Below are 16,819 nucleotides of genomic sequence, written 5' to 3'. Positions count from 1 at the left end.
GAGCGGTGGGGGCCCTGGGCCACTCAGGGCCAAGCTGACCCTCACCACCAGCCATCCACCTCTATGTCTCACGGTGTCCTTTCCAGAGGGACACCATTGCCACTGCAGAGTTTAATGACAGTGGCCAGCATCCTCGGTCAACACTTCCAACTCCTGCACTAGCCCCGGGGAGGTCTGGAGAACCTCATGGGCGGCGGGCTCTGCCACGCCAAAGGGTAGCTCCCTGGTGCTCTACCTAGGACCACTTCCTCCGATGCCAGGGGGAGGAGCCAGCCAGAGGGAGCCTCTGCTGTCCGAGGATGCCATTTCCCCAGCGACAACACTACCCTGGCCAAACGAAGATCATGTCCTAGGGTAAAGAAGGGACTGGCTTTTAAGGTGTATTAGAGTTCTCCAGAGAAAGGGAACTGAGAGGACGCATGTACATAGAGAGAGAGATTTATTTTAAGGAAGCTGCTCGCATGATCGCAGAGTCTTGGATAGTCCAAAATCTGTAGGGTGAGCCAGCAGGCTGCAGACTCAGGGAAAAGTTGAAATTCAAATCCAGGGGCAGTCTTTTTCTGTTCAGGCCTTCAACTGATTGGATGAGGCCCAACCGCATTGCGGAGGACAATCTGCTTTATTTAAAGTCCACCTATCTAAATGTTAATCTCACCCCGCCCCCCCCCAAAAAAAAAAAAAAAAACAGCTGCACAGAAACATCCAGAATAACATTTGAACAAACATCTGGGCACCATAGCCCAGCCAGGCTGACACATAAAATTAACCCACACAATAAGGGTTTTGATACACATGACCAAACTGCTCTGCTCAAGGATGGGGCCCTTTTCTGGCTACCCTAGAGTTGGAAGGTTATAGATTCCTGAGCCCTGCTGCCTAGACCTTTCTCTCCCTTTACTCGTAGTCAGCTCACCCTAGCTGTCCCCAGCCTGCAGCTTGACCTGACTGCCCATCAGCTTCGAGGCCCCGCGTGGTGAAGCTGGCCAGCCATCCTGAGTCTGCACAATTAGCTCCTCCAACCCTGGCTTCTCGGTCCCGTGACCCTATGATAGCCTTAGATCACCTGGGCACCTCCCAGGTGATCTAAGGCTGACCCTCTGCCACTTAACCACTGCCTGGAACAGCTTCCAGTGTTCACCTGAGTAGTTTTTACTGGTTTCTCTCAGTTGTTCCTTCTTCGAATGTAGTAGGGTTGCATTTAAAAATGGTCATGATGGTCATTTTTATGGTATGTGTATTTCACCATAATTTAAAAATAACTGCTACAACCATGATAAAAACATCACGATCAGAATAGCAAAGCGGGGGAAGGGATCATTTGAATCAAATACTATTAAAAGAAGGCGACCTCACTAGACCGTGTAAAAAGCTGCTTTGCATCTGTGAGAAAAGCATCGGCAGCGCGACTCATCTGACTGCTCCCCAGCCCCGTCCACTGACTGACCAGCCCCTTTCTCTGCGATCTTCCCACGAGCAGGAACCCGTTCCGGCTGACCTCTGACCCCCTGTGCCCAGCAGAGCTCTTAGCGCCAGGTGCATTATCAGCGAGGCGCGACGGAGAGGCGTGAAGCACCGCAGTGTATCACATCAGTCTGGTGGCATGCGCTGGCGCCACTGCAAATAATTACGATGGAGGCTACTCGGACCCGTGGAGGGAAAATGGAATTAGGCTCAAAAAATAGAGCGGCACGGAATAGGACGTAAGGAGGAGAACTACGTGAAAATGCTCACAGATGGCAAAGGTATAACACGGGAAATATTCGGAAGGATAATAAGAATGGTATAAAAATACACCGTTTTTAAAAAAAGAAAAAATTATCTTGACGTTTGAAACAGTGTGGCAGGGTTAAATCTCCCTTCCTTTTCAGTCTGGTTTGAAAGATTTCTTGCCTAAAGTATGCAAATTTTAAGCCAGCCTTTCCCTAAATACAAATTTAAAGACTTTGAGATAGTTAAGTTTTATTTCTCTAATTATTAAAGTAATATCGTCTCGATGTGAGAAAAAAAGAGAGGCATGTCGAAATATAGAAAGAATCAAATACAAAATTTTGCAGTTTCCTCTCAAGTCCTTCTCCCCAAAGCTGTAGCTCCATTTATGGAACGTTTCCCACAATTGGGTACGGGGCACGGCCTCACGGGATCGTCACAGGTGTCCATAGACATTTTACAGGTGGGGAAACTGAGGCTCCCAAAATATCGGCAGACCTGCTCACCGTCGGTCAGCAGTTAGCAGCAGACCTGACGGAGTGTCGGGGCCCCTCCGGTGAGCGGTGCACCCTCTGGGCGCCCCCGCGCTCCTCACCCGCTGCTGGACACAGTTTTCATGGTCTTTGGCTTTATGCCCCAGTGTGTGCACACGCACATGCCCCCCCCCCACACACACACACACAGGTCCCCCTGCAGCCTATCCTCATCTCGTTGTCCTGGCCTAGGGGATCCTCACTTGCCAAGCTCAGCAGCTATCAGCCCCGCCCCAACTGTGTGCAGCCCACAGAACGAAGCGTCCGCTTAGGGAAGGAAGATGGACCCGCCGTCTTCGGAGCCTCTGCTGCATGCTGGGAGCAGTTCATTCAAGGGGGACAACGACCCAGGGTGACAGCCTGGGACTCCAGTCTTCAGCGTTAAAGTCAGGAAAATGGGCCCATCGTGAGCGAGGGCCCCAGAAGTCGAGGCAGGAGTGAGAGGCGGGCGCGTATACAGCTCAGCGACGGCCAGAGAGCAGAGGGCTTGGTGGAGGAGCCCCGACCCCCGCCACACATGGCTGGGAGGTCTCAGAGCCAGGGCCCCTCTCCCTGTGGCTTCGGTGGCCAAGGGCACTGGAGGGAAGGAGGACTCCCGCTCCAAGACGCGGCCAAAACTCTGCGCGGCCGGCGCATCGGGCTGCGACCCACAGGGGGTCTGGAGAGCACACACTGGGGGAGCGAGACCTCCAGGCCGTGCCACTCAGAGTTGAAGTCCCCTCCGTGGGGCTCTCGCGGTTGGCCCTGAAACCCAGACCCGCCTGCATTCTGCTGGGAGGCAGCTGCTCAGGTGGCCTTGGAATCATCCAGAAGCAGGTCCCTCCATGCAGGCCAGCGGAGGGGCTGCCAGAGGGGCTGGAGGTGGGGTGGGCTCAAGAGGCCGTGCTCTGTCCCCGGGGTCTCCCCACCTGCCCCTCTGCTCACCGTAAGGACCTCTTGTCCCCTTCTGTCCCCTCGTGCCCCTCCACCCGCCCCTCCCCACCGAGCCTGGGCCTTTGTGAAGAGCTTTCCTAAAAGTAAGGGATAACAAAAGAGAAGCAGAACAAAAGAATGTCATCCAACGTTAAATCTGTCACTCTCAGGATACACACACTCCCTGACCGTGCTGCCCCCGGCCCTCCCCGCCCCAGTCCCTTCCTGGCCCGGCCGGAAACACTCCGGGCTGGAAGCGTGGTTCGTGGTTCGTGGGCCGTGACCCGAAAGCCTGTCGGGCCCTCCCGCGCCTCCCAGCGCCTTTCTGCTGGAAAACGCGCTGTGCGGCCACCTCCCCACCTGCGGGGCAGGTCACCCCGCTTCCTCGCACAGGGCAGGGAAAGTTTGGCAGAGAGAGGCAGGCAGGTCCTCTCCGACCCTGCCCGGCCCCCAAGCGGCAGCAGGCCGGGAGCCCCAGCTCGTAATACTCTCAACAACAACACTCAGGCGCCGAGGGGCCGGCCCGGCCGCGGCCAGCAGCACGGCACGGCCTGGCCCGGCCGGCGTGCGAAGCTCAGCGAGCGCTGGATTTACGTCCTGTGGCCTCGACAAACACAGGAGCGATTGCCAGCGACACTCACTGAGCACCCCGCGCCACGCAGCCTGCTTCCTGCGAGGGAAGAGCGTGGCGGAACAAGCTGTGCCCTGGCCGCAGAGCGGGTGACCCAGGGAGGGCGGGTTCTCTTTCTCCTGTTTGCACAGAGCCGGTTGAAAGAGGGGATTGTACGGCACAGAGGGGGTTCTGTACGGAGACGGCCTTGTGCTGGCAGCTCGCTCCGGCCCTGCTTCCCCAGGCGGCCAGTCCTACAGGAAGCGAGAATGGCGTCCTCCCCAGGATCACCGCCCGCTTCCAGAGGACCAGCCAGCTTCCTGTTCGTGGCGTGCCGGCAGCTGCAGGTGACAGATGTGAAGAGACAGTTGTCCACGAGCCACCGGGTGGCTTGGGGAGCCGAAGAGGGGACGCTCCCCAGCCCGAGAGCCAGCCCACCGCAGCCCCCCGAAACCCAGGCTCCTTTTCTGCTCCTCCTGGCACAGCCAGACGCGGAGGGCTGGGGAGGTCCTGCCGTTGTCCCCCCACTCTGGTCACCCTGCGCGCGCACACGCACACACACACACACACGCACACACGCGAGGAGAGGGCTCTCGCAGGCACGTGGCTGAGTATAGACAGCGTGAGCCAAGTCCGCGAGCCCCGTCCCGTCGCGGGAGCTTGTGTGGAGGAGCCTGCGACCAAACGGCTCAGCCAGGGCTGGCCGAGGCCTCAGCAGCGACCGGCCGTCCTCACTCAGAGTCACGACCAGGAAACGGAAGGGACGTCCAGGAAGAGACACTCGTTCTCCAGCCACACGTCTGAGCGGCAGACTTGGCATTTTATTCCTCTTTTAAAATCTGGTTAAGAACATGGTTTGTTCCCATCTATAGTTCAGAATGTGGTGGATCCAAAGCTTCCGTATTTTAAAGGCTCAGAGGGTTGACCAGTTTCACACCCCATTTCCTTCTCTCCATTAAGACCAGAACCACAAACGACTCCACTGGCAGAACGACCAGCCTCGCCAGGGGAGGCCCGCGCTCGCTCCCGGCCGAGAGTGACATCAGTGCTCAGGTCCTCGGAAAGAGGAAGGAAATGTGTCTGCAGAGCCAGGTAGGGGTTGGACCACTCCTCAAACAGAAATATTGAAATGAATTAATCAGAATTTAGGTGGCGTGCGCGCGCGCGTGTGTGTGTGTGTGTGTGTGTACACTCACGCTTTCCCCCCCAGGCACTCCGTCGGCCCTGGCCAGGCCTTTTAATAAAGACATCGCCCCACCGGACGAAAGCAAAAGATAAGCATTGCATTTTTCAGTGGCCTTCTAACGCCTCCGAGCAGGCGAAGCTGGTAAACAGTGCTGGAGGCCAGGGGACCCATGATATGACCACAAATGTGTCACGGGCCGGGCCCCTGGGTCTGTCTCGTAACTTCTTGGCAATGGCACAAGGCTGGGCATGTGAGAACCCCATGGTCATGTGCCTGGCCCTGCGGCCACATCTCGGTTCTCTGACACGGGCGAGCCCCTCGGTTCTTGGGGACGAAGCTATGCAGAACACTACTCCGCCTCCTTGGGACTGGCAAACCTCCGGGCACTCTCTGAGTTCCTGCCGTGACCTGAGGGGGCACAAGGAGAAAACACGAATGCTTATCTCCAGCGTCCTCGATATAGACAGACAGCAGGACGGGTCCCTGACGTGGGCTCGCTTCCTGGGGGACCATTGCACAAGGCAGAGTGGTTGCACGTAAACAGCAGAGGAGCTTCCCGGAAAAACTTTTCCCGTTCTCCCCTGTAAATGCACCTGCTTCAGATTCCACAGATGCCGCTGCTGGGCACGGCCCGCCCCGGGCCCTGGCCGGGGAGCAGCCCCTGGTCCAGAAACCCAGAGGGAGGTCCCAGGAGGCCGGTGACTCCCTGGCATGAAGATTGTTTCTCTCTTGAACCTTCAGATGAGCTGAAGTCTGATTTGTAAATGTCTGGCCATTTCAGGAAAACAAAAGACTGTCTTTTAGAGATGAGAGGAGTAATCCTACTCAGTGGCTTAGCAGGTACAGCCCGGGTTGGAAGGTCAATGCCACCCAGGCCCCCAGACCACACCCTGGAGAGTCCTCTTGCAGACACACACGTCTACACCAATAAATGAATGAATGAATGAATGAAATAAAACCAAGGCTGACGGTTAGAGACTTTGTAAAATACCAACGTCTTTTTCATAAACATTCCAGCTATCTGCTGGCCTCCCTGAGTTCACTGGGGTTGGATATGAACAAGATCGAAGGGGTAGGAGGGCCGGGGATCAAATACAGCTTCCCCCACAAACCGGAAGTAGAGGGTTCTCTGAAACCTTTTGTAAGCCAAAATGGAGTAAAGTGAAGAAACGATTACTGTGAATTATAGGGGAAAATTTTTGAGCATTCCCAGACCCAAAATTCCGTGTACACACAATGTCTTTATTTCATTCACCACGATCTAAACACGTAATTACCTCTAATTTTACGCTAAGTGGAACGCGCCCACAAGCTCTTAAACTTTTCTGACGCCTCAGGGACGCCTCTCACCGAGGGAGGCATAGAGTAAATCGGGATAAAGCACTGATGCTCACAGACGCAGTCGAAGCTCTGGCGGCCTGATGCCGAGATGCTGAGTGTAGTTCCCAGGGACGGAGCTCGGCGGGGCCGCTCTGCTGCTCGGGTACCACTGCCTCTGTCAGGGCTCCCTGCCGAATGCTGAACGCTGTTCTATCTGTTTGCCTTTTTTCACAGAAGTGAAACTCCTCTTTGGATTTCTTTCGGTTAGTGAAAACAGGTCCTAATGTAGTTCTTTCATAAAAACAAACTTTGGAAAAGCGAGGACACCTGTACATGGATAAACCCAAACGCCGCCCAGGTCCTCTGAAGATCTTGTCATCGGCTGCTAGCACTGGCCCATGAAAGCCACCTGGGGAAACCACGGAGAGCAGCATGTGGGGCTTTTGAAAAATGATGTCTCTTCTGCCCCTGGAAGCTGACCCCAGCTCTCTGGTTACCCGGCTCCCTAATTTCCCCTGAGTAGGCCTTGATCTCATTGGCTTCATTCATAGCAAGGTCTGGAAACAGTTTAAATTGTGACCCTCGGTGGGATTATTACAGGCAGATAGAGCTGTGAGATCCAGTCAGGTACCAGGGGTCACGCAGTAAGTTGGGCAGGATTGGGCCCAAATCAAAAGAGTTAAATAAAAAAAACAAATGCACAAATAAAACACAATGATACCAAAAAGAATCCATGACAACAAAATATCAAACTCTTTAATAGAAACATGATCTGACCTGCACCCATCCGAACCCTAATCCTGGCCCTGATTCCAACAAAATGTTTAGACAGCCAGCTCGAAGGCCAGAGTTTGCTGTTTTAATTTTTCTAATATTTCATTAAAATATTATTTATCTTGATTACTGAGTTTGAGGTCACCTCCTTATATTTTATGTGCAAGGTGAATGCTCCCCAAACCTCCCCCATTCCCCCTGCCCCCGCCCAGGCTCCGGGGACCCACGCTGGGCCCTCCAGGGTGCCAACTGCGCGGCCTCGTGGCTGGCAGCCGGGCCCGCCTTCCCACTGTCACCTGTCCTGACACGGTCCATGGTAAGTCGTGCTAAGGAGTGATTCCGTTCGCTTTTGCACATTAACAAATTACCTACAAAACTTGGCAGCTAAAAATAATAATTTACTAATTTTACAATTATGTGGATCAGCAATGGGAACTGAGCTCAGACGGGCATTGCTGTTGGGCTTGGCTGGACCCAGGCGTGATCAGTGGTCAGAGGGCAGTCAAGGGCTTCGCTCATGGCTGGCAGTTGGCTGTTGGCTGGGTCCCGGGTTCTCCACGAGGCCTTTCATCCTCCAGCAAGCTAGCTTGGGTTTGTTCTCCTGGTGGTCTCAGGGCTCCAACGACAAGAGCGGTCAAGCCCAAGTACGGTTCAAGTTTCTACTCACGTCGTGTTGACTGCTCGCCCATCGGCCATGGCTGATGTGGGCGTGGAAGGAGCAGGAGGCAGGGAACGTGAAAAAACCCAGGGCGTGGCCAGAACCATGAACCGCTTCAGAGGTGTTCGGAGCTTACCTCACGCCTCAGAACCAGCCCTCCCAGGGCTGTTTTTCCGCCGTGGCGTAACTCCCCAGCTTAATTCAGTGGAACAAACATATCCCGTGGGGCTGCCCAGCGTTGGGACAGGAAGGGTTGTGATCTTGTTGAATTAATATTTGTTAAGTGGAGCCCTGGGTGAAAGACCACAAATAAAGTGAGACAGAGAAGTTCATTACTCACAGGTCGGGGAGGAGGTTCGCAGCTCGCAGGGGGGCCACGGCAGTGCAGGCGTGTGAGGCCGCGGGACGGGGGGCACGGGCCTGTAACAGGGTCTGCGGGTGGAGTGTTTCTAGGGCTCCCGGCTGGCTTGGTCACCTTGAACCAAAAAGCCATCATTTTGGTAAGCTCCGTGGGAGTTTTATCTAAGGGGTGCACAGGGGAAGGCAGTGGGCGGGGCGGGGGGAGGCTGTTCATCACAAGGACCTCGGGGAGGTCGTACCAGGAACTCACACTGATTCTGACTCTGAGGGCTGTTATTTAGGGCGCGCACCCAAGGGACAGCTGGTGTCAGCTCAAGGCCCCTGAGGCCACTTAGCCGCACGAAATGGGCGTCACTGCAGCAGCATCGGGAGTGGCTTAGCTGAACTCTCAACAGGGGACACAGTTCCACTGGGCCTCGAGTTGCTGTCCCCGTGTGGGGAGAATCTGGCCTTCGCAGATGGCCGCAGATCAGGGCGACACCGGAGCCGCACTGAAACGAGGGACGGCGGTCGGTCGCCAGCGTCAGAGCTGGGGAAGGTGGGGAGAGATGGGCCCCCCGAGGCCGCCGACCAGAAAGCGGTGCCCCCAGAGCGCTGGGCCAGGGGTCAGCCTGGCACGGGGAAAAGCCGGGGGACGAGCTGGATGCCGAAGGCACCGAGGTCGGTGGCGGGGGTGGGGGGTGGGGTCCTGGAGAAGGAAGAGGGGGCCAGTTGATGCCGCGAACTCCAAGACGGGAGGCTGAGCAAGTGCCGCGGGGTGCTGGGAGGCGGGGGGTCCACCGGGCCCTCCTCTGGCGCGTGGGCAGGAGGCGGGGGCGTGCCGGAGCCGGCCTGTGCCTGGCTGCTACGTCTTCAGGGATGCCGTGAGCAGGCGTCAGAGCCATTACCGAAACTTAAATTACATATAAACTTACGATTAAATAAATTCTACTAAAAACAAGAATAATAAATGCTCAAAACTCATCCCCCCCAAGTATGTTACGGAGCGCACTGCCGTCTGCGTCCCAGAAGCCGTTCACACCCGCTGCGTCTGTGTGGGGGAAACATGGTATAAGGGCGGCTACGCGGCTCTGCACTCAGCGACATCGTTCGGGTAGCTTGAAGTCGGCCATCCTGGGGATATTCGCATCATAGGAATTGGCCGACCTGACAGACCCGGGTTCCTCCCCGACCCCGGCACCCAGAGCCAGTTGTTAACCCTTCCCCAGCACAACCCTGGCAGGAGCTCGCCAGGAGGCGCAGCCCGAGGGAACCCGGAGAGTGGACCATAGACCGCGGCAGGGCGGTCAGCGGGAGCCGGGCCGTGGGGCCCGAGGCGTGGCGTGGACAGCGAACAGGTGGCTGCTCCAGAAGACTCCGCCCGCACCTGTCCCTACGTAGCCTCGGATCTCTGGCGCTGGCCCAAGGTGCCGGCATCATTTCATTTCCGGGCCGTCGTTTTACAGGAACTAGCCTGCGGCCTTTGTCCCTGGATTACGTGATAACTGAGGATGACCAGATGGTTAACCTGGGTGTTCCCTGGCTGCCTTCCCACTTGGCACACCGTGGATGCTGCTCGTAACTCCACTATCTCTCTGTGCCTCCCGCAAACACGCCTGTCCTGTGTGCTGAACGGTGTGGCACTGCTCGGGACCGCCAGTCACCGCTCCTGACAGGGACCTACAGAGCCAGAGGGACAGAGCCTGGGTTCACGGGAAACCCTGGGTTCACTGGTGGAAGGGGCGACGTAGAACCCGCAGAGAGCGCCTGAGCCAGAGGCGAGAAGTGTGGGGGCCAGCGGGCCTGGGTCATCCGAAACTAATGCATTATTATATGTCGACTACACTTTTTTTAAAAAAAGGTGCCAGGGCATGAGGTGGGGTCACTATCACCGTTCCGGGTGACGAAGCCGAAATGCCAGCTGCCGGCGGCCACACCCCCCTCTGCAGGAGGAGAGAATGCAGAACGGATCAAGAAGAGGCAGGCACACAGTCCCCGGTCGCCCTCCCTTTCCTGCTTCTCTGGGCCAACAAATTCCTGCCTTAAAAAAAAAAAAAAAATAAGGAAAAAAAAAATGATTCTTCAAGTCAAGTGTCACTTACTAGCAACCAGACTTAGACTTGGGGTTTCTGGTTGAGTTTGGGGTGCCATATGATTCCCGTCATGGCTGTTTCGAAATGGTGAGAGTCCCCTCTGGGACTAGGAAGGGGCGAGCAAGGTGACCCTGAGGCCAGAAGGGAAGCGAGACCCACAGTGAGGCAGGGATACGCTGGCGCCCCGGTCGCGGGCCGCTGGGCCACGAGACCCGCGCCACGGCCTTGGCGGTGAGGCCCGAGGTTCCTGTGAGGGTTCTAAGGTCGCCATCGGCAGGAGCAGCAGTGGGCCAAACAAACTGGACCCAGACGTTCGAGGTCTTCGTTGAAATTAAATACAACGTCTCAGAAACTCAGCCTGGCCCAGGGATGAAATACACAAACGCTCGAGATGAGGCTCCACGGCTCCGGCCTGGGCCGTCTGCAGTCCCTGAAATGCCGCCCTGCCCTTTGAGCCTCGCCTGGGACAGCTCTGGCCTCGCCCCCTGTGCCCTGGTGCAGGTCTCTGGGACCAGGCTCCAGGTCCAGCCCCACCTGGCCTCACGCATGCCTCATTACAGCATCACACTCAGGATGGGTTTCCTTTTCGCTTTTGTTGATTCTTAAACACCTGTAATCAGTGACTCCCCTCGCCTCCCATGTTCAAAAATGATCCTGGGTCCCAGTCTCCAGAATCATGGGTGCCCCATCCGCTCCTGCCCCTCACCCCAACCCCCCTCACTGACCCGCTTCCGTCCAATCCCTCCTCTTTCATCAACCCAGGGCTGCTGCCAATGTCCCGGCTCCTGCTCCAGAAGGATGACAGCTCAGGAAGAGGGGAGAGCAAGGGGGACTCACTCAGCAACCAGGAGGTCACAGTAAACAGGAGGGGAGGGGGCCTCCTAGCCTGCCCTCCTCTCTCTGTCCCGCTGCCTCTGGCTCCGCGAACCCTCAGGAGCCAGCTGGCGTCGTGGGTCTAAGGCTGGCCTCAAACCAAGAGCAAACTGCGATTCACAACTGCAGCCCACAACTGGGCCAAAATGGCATGGTCTGCAAATCCCAGAGAGAGGAAGTTTCCAGTCAAGCAAGAAATTATTCCATCAGGGTCTCCCCTCTCTGTTTCGATGGTGAGAACAGGCCTGGCTGGGAGATGGGAGAAGAGCTCAGAAGTGGGGTGGGGGGACCCCTGAGGACGTGGTCCCCCTCGACCCGCAGCTTGTCCTCTGGAAGTGGACCAGCGCAACCTCCCAGGGCCACAGGGAGCCTGAGGCTGTTTAGAGTGGTATCTGTCCATGGGGAATAGGGCGGGAAGAGGGCCCCGGCTCTCCCTGTCCTGCTGGAAGCTTCCTTGGTCAAGCAGGCCTAGGTGTGGCGTTTCATCTTCCCAAAGCAGGCTTAGCCGACGGGGGCAGGGGAGCAGCCAGCACCATGCTCCTGGATTGTCCATCCCCAAAGGCTGGCCTCGCAGCTTCGTTTCTTCCGTTGTCCAAAGCCCGAGACCCCGGGGGTGTCTGAGAGACCCCACAGGTGGGCGGCTGGCCGCAGTCCGTCTGGGCACATGGCGTCCCTTTGTCTGTGTCCAGCTTCTCGTGGCAAAGCCGGAGTGGCGGAGGGGTGGCGGGCCCCCCGGCCTCTGTCTCGCCTTGCTCCCCGGCCTCTGCCCGTCGCCTGGTGCCTCTCGGCTCCTCGCACGTCTCGCCTCTCAGCACCAGGCAGGGGCCTATCGGTCCCCGATCCCTGGCTGCGGGACACTTTCCAGTGACTAGAGCAAGCCGGGGTCTCCAGTGGGGCGGCGGCACAGCCCCCCGACACGTGTACCGCATTGTGTCTGTTACCACTTTCTGCGCGGAGCCCCAGTTTCTGAGACCCGGCCCTGTGCCGTGGAGCCATGGGTGCCGAGCGGAACCGTGAAGGGAGGCCCTGCAGGCCCCTGGGGAGGGGTCACCCCCCAGGAGACACGGGGTTAGCTCGCTCCTGGACCCAGCTCCCGCCTCCGCGTCCTTGGCCGACATGCGCCTTGGCCCCTGCCCGCCCTTCCCCGCGTACGCCGATTCCTCCCCAGGCCTCTCCCACCTGCTCCCTGTCACAGCGGGGTCGTTGCTGGTGAGCTCCAAGGGGGACCCGCTCCTCAGGTGGAAGTCTTAAAAGTTGGGTCCGAACTCTTCACTACTCAGGGAGAAGCCAAGGGCCGTAAGCTGCTTCCCACCTGCGTGTCGCTGTGCTGGGACTGAGGTATATGGTGAGCGCGGTTCAGCCTTTCTTACCCTTTCCGGTGTGGATACTTCTTGTTCTCCCAATATGTCACTCAGCTAGTTTCTGGATCTCTTCGAAGGGAGCGGCTCCATGTGCAGCTGCGGGTTTCGCCATGTGCGCAGGAGGAGGTGAGCTCAAGGGCCTGTTTTGTCACCCTCGTGGCCTTGAACCCTTATGTATGTTGACTCTTGCCAGCCTTGACAAGTTTTGGCCAAGCTACTAGAGAATGTCCTCAGAGAAGGCGCTTCTCCCTAGCTCCCAGCAAATGGCTCTCTCCCTTGTAACCTCAGCCTCGATGGGAGGAAGGAAGGGATCCGGGCTGGTGGAGAAGGGGCCACCCGAGCCTTCTGGAAGAGCTGCTTCAACTTTTTGAAGACTCGGGCCCAAGAGGGCCTGTCCCTCCCACACCCTTTGCTGTCCCCAAGGCCATGTGACGGTGGCTGTCCCCAAGTTCTGAGTGCCCCATCTACCCACCCGTAAGGGCAGACCATTTGGGAAACAGTAGAGTCAGAAAAAAATAAAGGCATTACGCCGCCCCCTCACCCCCCCCCAATTTTTTTTTCTTTTTTTTTTTTATATAACAGCATCAGTCAGGAGTCTTGGTCACGGGTGAGATAAAACACACGCAGAAATTATCGGTGCCTGTAACTACTCAGGGGAGGAAGGGCAGCCTTCGTTCTCGGGACGTACATAATCTTCCCAATGCCGCTGTCGCGAGTTACCACACTCTGCAGCTTGAGATGACTTAGACTTGCTCTCTCACATTTCTGTAGGTCAGAAGTCTAGGTTGCTCAGCGAGTTTCTCTGCTCAGAATTTTACAAAGTCAAAATCAAGGTGCCGGCCAGCTATGTTCTTAAGGGGAGGCTCTGGAAGAATCTGCTTCCGAGCGCCTTCAGGCTACGGGCAGAATCCAGTTCCTGTGGTTGTAGGACTGAGGTCCCCATGTCCTCACCGGCTGCTAGCTGGAGGTTGCCCTGAGCTTCCAGAGGCCTTCTTCCGGTCTCGGGACCACCAGTGGGTCCCTAGGTTTTAGAACCAGTTAAAGCACGGCAAATCCCTCTCACTCCCAGAATCTCTCTTTTTCTTCTGCCGCATCTCTTCTGCTCCCAGCCAGAGAAGGCTCTCTGCTTTCAAGGGCTTTTGGGATTAGACTGGGCCCGCCTAGACGATCCACGCTAACCGCCCCATTTTAAGGTCTAAAACCTCAATAACATCTGCATCCCTTTTGACAGCAACCTAACAGAGCCACAAGCCCTGAGGATTAGGGTGTGAACATCTCTGAGGGCGCGGCACTATTTCTCTGACCATGGGGCCTCCAGAACCAGGCTCCCGCCCTGTGGAGCTCCTTTTTCTGTGTCGTTCTGTTTTGTTCTCTACCTCCGCAGAGACTGGGGGGCATCGGTGCACGTGGCAACCGTATTTTCCCAATATGTTCAGAGTCACGTCCTCAAAACGCCCATGATCAGAGAGCGAAGGGGTGTTCCTCTTCCAGTTCCCCTGTGAAACTCCCCGGAGGCGAGTCCTGATTGGACCGGACTCGTTGTCAGGGTGGGAGGGGGCATACGGAGCTGTGTCAGGTCCGTCCTGAGAGAGAGGAGGGAGATCTCTTACCAAAGAAGGGAGAGATGCTGGGTGCAAAACCCACAACTTACGGGCCCTTCTCCGGGGCGTGCCTGGCTCAGCCACCTCTCCGCGCTCACTGGAACCTCACAGAGGTTCATCATGCTGTTAACCCTCATTGCCAAGACGGGGTCCCAGCTCCACCACTCACCAGCGGGCTCACCTTCCTCTGGGCCTCCATTGTCTCCTCAGGAAAATGAAAATAATAACAACCCTTGCCTGGCCAGGTTACTTACAGCCACTGGGGAGGCAGACGACAGGGTGTGTGAGAAGAAGAGCTCTTTACAGGCCTGAGGAAGCCTTTGACTGGCGCCTGGGAGGGACTCGAGGGACTTCGGTCTCACCGGCCCCTCCAGCTCCGTCCCCCTGCTGCTAGCGGGTCCCCAGCAGGCACTGGTGGGAGCAGTGCTGCCCAGAATGCACCTGGCCCGGCTCCGGGCCGTGAAAAGGCAGCCATTCAGCGCTGGCTTGGACAGGAGCCGGGCGATGAGAGACAGGAGCCCGGTGCTCTGCAGAGGAAGGAGGCCTCTGCGTGGCCTCCCCGTGGGGCTGAGCTGCCAGGCCGGGAGGCCAGGCCAGCTCACCAGGGAGGGGGAGGTGCCGGGGAGGGAAGACTGAGCTAGTGTTTGAGGCCGAGGGGCTGAAAGGAGGCTATGTGCAGCCTGGCGGGCAGGGATGTGAGTCATTGGTGGCCTGAGGGGGAGGGAGCAGCCCAGCTGTCCGGGACGAGGGGCACGATGCCCACCCGCGTGTGAATGCGTGTCAGTGTGAGTCTGAACGTGGGAGCTGGGGGTGGGGCTGGGGCTTCGCAAATCCGTCTGGGCTGCCCAAGGCTCCCTGAGGTGGGCACACCCGTCACCCTCGGAGGACGGCCCCCCTCGCTGCAGGGTTCCCTCCGGGCGGCCAGTGCTGGCGATTCACCCCCTGGGCTGTCTGACCAACGGGCATCTGTGACCCCTGCCTCCACGCTGCCAGAAACACAGAAAGGACTGTCCCCGCTCTCCGCTGTGCCAAGTGTGGCGGGATAGGTGGAAGAGGGACGGACAGACATGGTGCCAGCCCAGGCAGGGTCACCTACTCCAAGGGAGGGGACACTGAGGTGGCCTATGAAAGATGAGCAGGAGCTCACTGGATTCAGAAGGCGGCTGCGCGTTTGAGCAGCAGGAAGCCCGGCCCTCGGAGGATAGGAGGAGAAAGCCAAGCGGCTAGGGCAGGGGTTGCTGTAGCAGCGGGCGGCGTCGAGGCCCCACGGGCAGCGCCCGAGGCTGAGGGGCAGAACGAGGGGTGCGCACAGACTCGAGGACCTGGGGGCAGACCAAGAGAGGGTGCGGCAGGGCCCCGCCAGGTCCCGAGCCCATGCCCACGTCCCCGAGCAGCTGCCAGGCGGGGTTCACCTGTAGCAGATGAGCTGGTTGAGGGAGGCCCCTTCCACATGGGAAAGGCCAAGGCGCGCGCGCGCGCGCGCGTGTGTGTGTGTGTGTCTGCGGGTGTGTGTGAAGGTGTGTGTCTCTGTGTGATGAGTATCTGTGTGTGTTTCTGTGGATGTGTTTGTATCTCTCTCCGGAAATGGGTATCTGTGTGTGTGTGTGTGTGTGTGCGCGTGTGTGTGTGTTCTTACCGGATGTGCATGTATCTCGTATGCGCATGAGCGTGTGTGAATGAGTGTACACGTGTGTCTCTTTAAACAGGCATGCTCATGTATGAATGTGTCTGCTTGGGTCTGACCTATGTGTGCATGAGTGTTGTGTGTGTCTCTGAGTATTTGTGTCTGTCCCTGTCCGTGTGTGCGTACGTATCTGGGTCATTGTCACTTGCACGCCTCTGTAGCTCTGTGTGTCTGCTGTGAGTGTGTAGTTGTGTCTGTCTGTGTGTGTCTGTGAGTGCGCCCACCATGCTCTGCCGACAGGAGCCTGGGGCGCAGTCCGGCTGCTCCAAGCAACCTCTGTCAAGTCCCCCCAGAATCTGGTTCCTGGCGGTTTTGAACTCTGACTTCTCTCTTCGGCTGCTCAACTCTGGCCACACCTCACTGGCTCCCATACCTACAAAGCCGCGGGTGGCCCTGGCTGCTCCCCGGCCCAGCCAGTGGAGACTCAAGCACAGGAAGGGGGCCAGACAGTGGACAGCCCCCAAAAGAGCTCTGTCCACCCTCCCCTGGCCAGCCTGGGGCTCCTCCCACCCTGAAGAGAAGGACTTGTCAGGAAAACATGCGAAAACATGGCCCACACAGCCACCACCCCTCTCTTTCTCCTTCTAGGCTCCTGGTCTTAGGGAGTCTGTTTTGGAAGATGATTTAACAGTTAAAGTGGCTTCATATGAGCCAGAGGATTGGCCAGCATCTCTTCCCCCGCTTTCTCGATAATAGCAGCTTCTTCTGAGGGATCTGTCCTTCCAGATAGTTCCTGCGAGGCTGCTAATCCCAGGACCCTGCCCCAACCACGGCAGAGGACCAGGGTTGGCCAATTACACAGCCCGATTCCTCCAATATATGATCATAAGCCCAGGTTTGGGCGCATGACTAAAGCGAGATCAAGGAGAATGCGTCCCTGGAATTTTATCTGCGGAGCTTGGGAAGGGAAAAGCCTCTTTACTCCAGAAAGGGTGACACATGCCTGCGGCCATCTGCACACCAACCTTTCTCTTACCCCTCGTGGAAAAAGCCTGTGGGTTTACGAGAGAACCAAGAGACAGGCGAGGCTTGCAGGGGGCGGTTGTGGGGAGAGGATGAGAGAGAGCAAGAGGCAGGGCTTTCCTGTCATGTGAGTAAATAAATTCCTTTCGCTTGAGCTACTCTGAGTTGGGTTTCTGTGACTCTTGCTCAGAGGAGCCCGGGACAA

The 16,819-nt window shown here is 57.3% G+C and overlaps 1 protein-coding gene across 3 annotated transcripts; it reads right to left on the bottom strand.

The window, feature by feature from the left end:
* Positions 1 to 6,998: 6,998 nt before the first annotated feature.
* Positions 6,999 to 16,819, bottom strand: LOC118613711. Of its 3 annotated transcripts, XM_036237019.1 has the most exons (3): positions 14,222 to 15,407; positions 8,311 to 8,551; positions 6,999 to 7,991 (listed from the first exon to the last, which is right to left on the bottom strand). In XM_036237019.1, the coding sequence occupies exons 1-3, from the start codon at positions 14,669 to 14,671 to the stop codon at positions 7,897 to 7,899; spliced, it is 786 nt and encodes a 261-aa protein (XP_036092912.1). In that variant the 5' UTR covers positions 14,672 to 15,407; the 3' UTR covers positions 6,999 to 7,896. The 3 variants fall into 3 exon arrangements, 1 of the variants encoding a protein (XP_036092912.1); XR_004955734.1 differs by lacking the exons at positions 8,311 to 8,551; positions 14,222 to 15,407 and adding an exon at positions 15,876 to 16,819; XR_004955733.1 differs by lacking the exon at positions 8,311 to 8,551.

The sequence above is a fragment of the Rousettus aegyptiacus genome, unplaced genomic scaffold (genome assembly GCF_014176215.1).
Source record: "Rousettus aegyptiacus isolate mRouAeg1 unplaced genomic scaffold, mRouAeg1.p scaffold_m13_p_2, whole genome shotgun sequence".
Lineage (NCBI taxonomy): Eukaryota > Metazoa > Chordata > Mammalia > Chiroptera > Pteropodidae > Rousettus > Rousettus aegyptiacus.
The sequence above is the reverse complement of the archived record's forward strand: the minus strand, read 5'-3'. Positions and strand labels throughout refer to the sequence as shown.